This window comes from Portunus trituberculatus, chromosome 17 (assembly GCF_017591435.1).
Source record: "Portunus trituberculatus isolate SZX2019 chromosome 17, ASM1759143v1, whole genome shotgun sequence".
Classification (NCBI taxonomy): Eukaryota; Metazoa; Arthropoda; class Malacostraca; order Decapoda; family Portunidae; genus Portunus; species Portunus trituberculatus.
Window position 1 is genome coordinate 19,922,200 of NC_059271.1, and position 7,500 is coordinate 19,929,699.

A 7,500-nucleotide genomic window follows, 5' to 3' on the forward strand; every position below is an offset into this window, starting at 1 on the left:
GCTCGGAGTGAGGAGTTAGCAAAAGTTAGAACGTTATTGGTGGTAATTTTTATTTAACTGGCATGGAGGTACGGGGCGCTGCTGCTGGTTGCCTGGTTGGCTGGGTGGTTGACTGGGTGGTTGGCTGGTTGGCTGGGTGGTTGGCTGGGTAGTTGGTTGGTTGGTTGGTTGGTTGGTTGGTTGGTTGGTTAGTTGACTGCTTGGTTGCCTGGCTGGCTGGCTGGTTGGGTGAGGGAAGCTGGAGGAAGGGAAGCAGAGCCAACCCGGGTGCGAAATGGAGTCTTAATGAGTAACCTGCCGGGGATGCTAGCGGGCAGCGAGGGTTTTAGAGCTTCAGGAAGCGATGTAAGGATCCCTGGGGAAGCTGGAGAGCAAGGCGGGAGTGGGGGGATCGGGAGAGATTTTTTTTCCAAGCCCTGGGAATGGGGAATTTTCCTACTTTTTAGCGTTTTGCCTCGAGTTTAGGGAACGGTTATACTGAGGCTTCTTTGGGCTGGGGGGAATTTTCTGAGATCTCCAAGGAATTACCAAGGATTAGAATTTGTTCATATTCTCAAGGAGTATTCGCATTTGTGAATAGACAACTGCAATTTATTAGGAGTTGGAAAGATGAGGTGGTGGAGAAATGCGTGTTGATGGTAGTATCATTAAAAGTGCTGGTGGAGGGACTTAGGGATGACTTTCACGCACGCCGCTTCGATCCGCGACACCATGCACACATCATATGTAGAAGTCACTCGCAGTGTGTCTTTTATTAACATGCTTACGACCGCCTCCTGTATCAGAGTGAATAGGAGTTTGCTGTCTGGTCTGCCCATAAGTACAGTTTACACCTTTTTTTTTTTCGTATGTCCATAAACATATATATTAAAGGCCGGCTCACACCTGTCAATATGCAACTGAAATTGCAAGTCGCTAGAAGTATCGACTAAGCCCTTCTAGTCGGAACACGTTCACACTGCGACTGGGAAGTATCTGCTAGTTGGCGGGAAGTGAATGTAAACAAACAGCTACCCAACAAAATGTCTTCCTCTGGTGACGATTACGATTGCGGTCAAATTAAATCCTCACAAGTATTCAATCCTCACCTCCAACAACACCCTGCACAGAGGGAAGCAGTCATCGGAGAGTGACTCTCCGATATCTCATCGAACGCCTATTTACATAAGCTTCTTTTGCTGTAAATTCACCTTTTAGAGTTCCAAATGTGTGTTTGTTTGTTTTTCCCTCACCAACTACAAAATCTTCTTCTCTACATCGACATCACATTTTCAAGCCTTTCTCCGTGACGTCACAACGTAAACATAGTCGTAAATCGACTGAACAAGACCAACATGTTGGTCTTATTTTGCGACTGTTTTTTTTCCAGTCGCAAATTGACACGTGTGAACCCGTCTTAAGGAAAAATGCAGTAACTTTAATTTCTAATAGACAAACGGAGCATGCAATAGTTTCCTTTCACACCAACAAAGATTCGACTCACTTGAGAAACAAATATTAGATTTTCAACAGTGCACAGCGAAAAATGCATACAGTCTTCTGTTTCGTAACATACTTGGCGTGCATGAACACATTCTAGGCGCGGAAATTTTAATATAAGCCTATAAACGCTCCTTGGTCCATTCAGCCCCATTGTGTTTTACGCTGAAGGGTAATTGAGGAGGAGGAAGAAGAGGAGGAGGGGAAGCGGCATTGTGTACTTGGGTGAACAATGGCTTTTAAGCAGGAAGTCTCGAGTCAAGCAAGTAGTGAGAGCAGTGTTGTCCCGAGCCCCGCCCCCCACCACGCTGCCGAGGCTGGCGATGAGAGGAGCAGAGGGCGGTGGAGTTAATAACATGAAGGTGAGGGTAACCCGAGCCAACGACTGTAAAATCCTGGCAGCAGAATATCATCAGGCAGTAATGGAAGGAGATTCACTTCGAGGTCCCCTTCCGCGCCACCCTTTGAATCTCCTTCTCTGATTGGTCGGTTGGAAGAGTTTACCCCGTGCTCTCATTGGCTGCCTGCTGCTGTTACTCAGTCCGGGAGGAAGAACACTGCCAAACTTCTGCGTTGTTTAGGAAGTTTAAGTTTTTTGCTCCGAAATACTAATGTAGTTTTACAGAAGGGAATTACAGTTCGGTAATCAAATCAGAATCTAATGTGGTGAAGTAGTTATTAGCGTTGAAATACGTTCCTGGAAATGTTCTTTTAATGGAAAAATTGTGTATGTGAGTGAACAGAGTGGTATTTGACGCACTGCAAGGTTCCTGCTCTCCTGTCTGGCTGTGAACTGTTGCAATGCTTTGTTTTAATGTACCTAATGGAATCAGTTAACGTTAAAAAGATCGTTACTTGTTTAACTCATTTGTCACAGAAGTTTCTTGAGTCTTTTAGTCAACCATCATATTCCATTTAAGTGTTTATATTTATGCACGCCGTTAGCAACACGTGAAGAGAATACTGTACTTTTTTTTTCATGCAGTACAATGTTCACCTCCACGATACGAGTGACATATACAAAATTGAATAAGTTAAAACAATTATACTTAATGGTACCAGATAACGCACACATGAGAAGAAACTAAATCATGTTCGGTTTTCTTCTTTACTGCCGAGTTATGTTCATGCACAAGACGAAAGTAAATTACGACAAAATAGAATAAGTAAACAAAATCTCAAAGGCTGCTGAACTTAGAAATAGAAATAACACTACCTCTCTCCCCACCACCCCAGAAAAACATAGAAGTCCTGTTTATTATTATTATGTGTTAAATATTCATCATTACACAAAAGTAGATTACGTACAAAATAGAGTAAGTCACAAATATCAAAGACTCGTAAAGTTACAAATATCAACTTCTCTCCTATCCCCCAAAAGGAAATATAATTAGCGTTAAAGAACTTGCATGTGCTAGACGAAAGTTAATCATGTACAGAGCGTGAGTGAGCCAGAAATATTGTGTATGACTGTTATACTTATATAAATAACTTTAGTATTAACTATTAAATGCTATTCATTTTAGAAACATTACCCATAAATATAAATCTTATTTTGTGCGTGTGCGTTAAGTTACGTGCATACACCAGACAAAATAAAGGATTACTCAGAACTATTATATAAAAGATGTACTCATAAATAATTCCCTCCCCTCCCCACACATACAGAATTCCTAACTAACTAAGCTTTTTCCTTCCCCATCAGGAAATTGCGTCACTGCTCATCAGCTTCGACAGACACACTGACTGGCTCTCCAAGGAGTCAAGATTAGGTGAGTGTCCTTCCCTACCAGCCTTTCCTCTTCCTCCTCCTCCTCCTCCTCCTCCTCCTTCTCCTTCTCCTTCTTCTCCTTCTCCTTCTCCTCCTCCTCCTCCTCCTCCTCCTCCTCCTCCTCCTCCTCCTCCTCCTCCTCCTCCTCCTCCTCCTCCTCCTCTTCATCATCACGGTATGTAACTCTAATCTATTTTGTGTGTGTCTGTACGTGTCAAGTATGGTAGGTAGCTGTGTGTGTGTGTAATTCACCTCGGTTGTCTGCTGGTCACCCAGCCAGTCTTTCCCATTACGGAGCGAGCTCAGAGTTCATAGACCGATCTTCGGGTAGGACTGAGACCACAACACACTCCACACACCGGGAAAGCGAGGCCACAACTTCTCGAGTTACATCCCGTGCCTATTTACTGCTAGGTGAACAGGGGCCACACATTAAGAGGCTTGCCCATTTGCCTCGCCGCTTACCGGGACTCGGTGTGTGTGTGTGTGTGTGTGTGTGTGAAGTAGTCTTGTTATTAATATGGTGTTATTGTCAGTAGTAGTAGTAGTAAAGGTGGTAGTAGTAGTAGTAGGAGGAGGAGGAGGAGGAGGAGGAGGAGGAGGAGGAGGAGGAGGAGGAGGAGGAGGAGAAGAAGAAGAAAAAAAAAAAAGAATGCGTCATCGTAATGAATATAGAAGAAATGATGCAATGATGATGATGGTAATAATATCTATTATAAAAGAGAAAGATGAAAACAATGATGTTAACAACAATAATAATATCTAGTCACTCACTGGCCCACTCTTACATAACCAAAATTGTATTCCGTCATGCGTCTCTCGTTCGGCAGACATTTTTTCCTCCTCCCAAACTCTTTCCTTCCACGTCACGTTCAGGCATGTCATGAATTGTGTATCTATATATATTTACAAGGACGTCACATACGTACACATTGCATTACTGTGGCTTGGTGCACGGAATGGTTGGCTGGTGTCGCTTAGTACGTACTGGTGTTCTTGTTGTGATGTGCCGGAGAGCCTGGTGCAAAAATTACTCTTGTTCATATCATCACCGGCTGGTGGCGGCGGTGGTGGTAGTGGTGGTGGTGGTGGTGCTGCTGTCTAGCGGGCGGGCATTGTGGGTAACTGCTGAGAGGAGGCCGCTCACAGTCTCAAAGTTCCTGTTGGCAAAGAAAACTTGGTCCTCGTTAGCATTTGTCAGCATGGTGTGTGTGTGTTTGTGTGTGTGTGTGTGTGTGTGTGTGTGTGTCGGTGTCGGTGTGTTGGTGTGTCGGTGGAAAGAAACTACGCACAATGTTCCATCTGCTTGGTTGTAAAGAAAATGTCTACAGTGTATTTTTCCCTCGCTCGCGCGCTGTGTGTGTGTGTGTGTGTGTGTGTGTGTGTGTGTGTGTGTGTGTATTTTCTTTTGAGTACCTTTAGACGATACACAGAACCACGCATCATTACCCATCCACCGCTACCACTTTAGCCACCCTACACCCACCCATCCACTAGCCACCAAGCTGCAACAACAGCAGCAGTAGCATTTGCCGTCGCCTCCGCGTGTTGTCATTTGGGCGCGACTTTGTATGAATTGGCACAGGAAGGACAGGAGGCAGCAATACTCCGCCTGACGCAAACAGTGTGTGTAATTGGCAACCCGGGAAGCTTTTGTGTAAGCAGAGTGATATTGCCTTGGCGGCCCTCCAGCCTTGATTGGTGCGTCAAGGCGGGACTGGATTACCCGTGGACGGACGACGCTCACGAGACGGCAGAAACAATTGTACTTCGTTCCTGCTCGCCCGTGTGCGTGCTTTGGGAGGATAGAAGACAGGAGGGAGGGGAGAGAGGGGAGGTAGTGGGTGGTATTACTCCCCATCCTCACCTTGTCTGAAGCGTCCAATGGCAGGTGGGTGGGTATAGGGGGGTGAGGGATCAGTAGGGTAGGGTGGGGTGGGGTGTGGGTGGTGCGTCGCTCGTTGGCGTGCTGACAGTTTTACCGATGTGTCGAGGATTTCACTTTATTCGTTCCCGCGTCACGAGCTGCAAGTCCTCAGCGTTCACCCGTTTCCTATATCTTTTATTATTGATTTATTTTTTGTGTAGTAGAGATATTTCACCGGGTTTTCCTCACGGGGGATAGTATAAAGGGCTTCTGGCACTCAACTCCCATGCCCTCCCTTGCTGCACAGCCCCGTCACTGCGTGGAGCATTGGTTGTGTTCGGACGATGTGAATAAAGTTGAAGCAAAGCTGACGAGCAGTTTGTAGTGTTAAGTGAACTCCGGTACATGTTTAAAGCGAGCTGAGATACACTTTTATGGATCCACTGAGATTGATTAAACTCTTTAGAATGTTATTCGCCCGCAGAGCTGGATTGTGGATGAAACAGTACATACGTACAACGGTTTTATCTTTAGCCTTGAATGATGAGGAAAGCGTTTCCTAGTATAAAAATATCCTTACACTGGGGAACCTCTGCGTGGGCGGTTAGAGTGGCGAATATCGTTCATGTCTGTCATTTCACCAACTGACATAAGCTTCAACTCGAATTCTGACACCAACTCATGTGATCATCTTCCCTCGCTAAGTTTGATGGTTAAGGAGCGTCTCGGGAAGCATCAGGAGAAAGTAACTCCTGCTACTGGAACGGAAGACGAATACGTGAACACAGACGTGAAAGCCAAGAAGAGGCAAGTGAGCAGTGAATCCTCGCACAATAGCAAGATAATGTAAAGCAATATCATAATAGTAGTTTGTAGTCAGAAAAATTAGTTGTAATAATTTATTGAAATGGGACCTTTCAGGATAACAGCAAACGAGTTGGATATAACTTTTAAAAATCATCTACTTAATTTGCAAGGTAATGGTTATTTCATTGGTATATTTTATAGTCGTATTTTTTTGTTGCAACATTTTGACGAATATGAGTTTTCCATGGTACAGTTCTGAGCCGAACATAAAGTAAAATACAAAAGCTGTTTGGTCATGATTGCGCAGGAGTTCCAGTAAATGCCATGTAAACTTATACATATAATACTGCTGCTCGGCACGTATACGCAACATGTTTATCAAATTAATAAAGAATCGTCTGATCGCCTTCAAACGATGCACCAAGTTTCGTGTTTCAGCTTAGGACAAGACAGAGCGTTACCATTACACAACAAAATTACACTTGACTAGTGAAAATTGCTTTAGTATCACCTATTACTGCCTCATGAAAAATTTCTTGTTCTCAAAAGACATCGAGACAGGAAGGCGCGGATCTGAGAAGTTACTAGTGGAACAGTCTGTGAGCACGACAAGTGGAGCTCCTTGCGGCCTCAGTATGAAACGTGTCGTCTATAAATGCAATATCGCAAGAAAACAACTGCAACATACGAAGCAGAAGTAGAAATTAATTCGACTCTTAGGTAACCGTGAAGAGAGATGATGAAAAATAAAATGAGACAAAATGAAACACATGTAAAGCGTTGCACCTAATGTAAGGATGGTATCAGCTATGGGTGTTATAGTTGCATCTAATTTCATAACTGTTAGTTGTTCATGGGTCTGCAACTGCGTATAGATTTATTGTATGAAATATATGTATTTTGTATAGGTACATACATTAATTTATACTTTATTTTAGCTTCCCGTCATAATATTCATAGAAACTCAATCAGTATGTAACTATTAGTGTTTTTGTTCTTTTTTCACAGTTGATATATAAAATTTAAATTCTGTGTATCCGCTGCCGTTAGATGTGGTAACACGCCACCTGACGCCGCCCCGCCGCTCCCCGCCTGTTTCCTCTGTTGTTAAACTTTTCCTTTTTTCTCATATTCTTTGTAGACCACTGCAAAACACACGTATGGCACACACACACACACACACACACACACACACACACACACACACACACACACACACACACACACACACACACACACACACACACACACACACACCACAATATTGAGTCCAGAAATCCGCACTCACCAAACACTTCCTTCCATCCTTACAAGCTAGAGATACAGACACACCGACAACAGCAGCAGCAAGCACCTTCTCCACTAACGACAACAAGAGTAAGTGCGCCTGTAAACGCGATCGTAAATTTGAGATAAATAGTTTTGATTCGAGTGATGTACAAGGGGTGATGAATCAGCGCGGCCGTCACTGTGTAAATAGGTGCACATCATAATGTATGAAGCAAAGGTCCAGAACATTAATTTCAACATGTCACTTTGCCTACATGCTGCTGCTCGCTTGTATACCAGTAAATCA

General features: G+C 43.9%; 1 protein-coding gene across 2 annotated transcripts in view; it reads left to right on the forward strand.

Annotated features, from left to right (window-relative positions):
* The window catches only part of LOC123504990 (calmodulin-binding transcription activator 1-like), a 697,746-nt gene that overhangs the window by 601,374 nt on the left and 88,872 nt on the right, over positions 1–7,500 (forward strand). Inside the window, exon 5 of one of the 2 annotated variants that reach the window (XM_045255981.1) lies at positions 3,185–3,255. In XM_045255981.1, coding sequence (XP_045111916.1) covers positions 3,185–3,255 — 71 coding nt within the window. The remainder of the gene's footprint in view (positions 1–3,184; positions 3,256–7,500) is intronic. The other variant, XM_045255980.1, reaches the window with a different exon arrangement.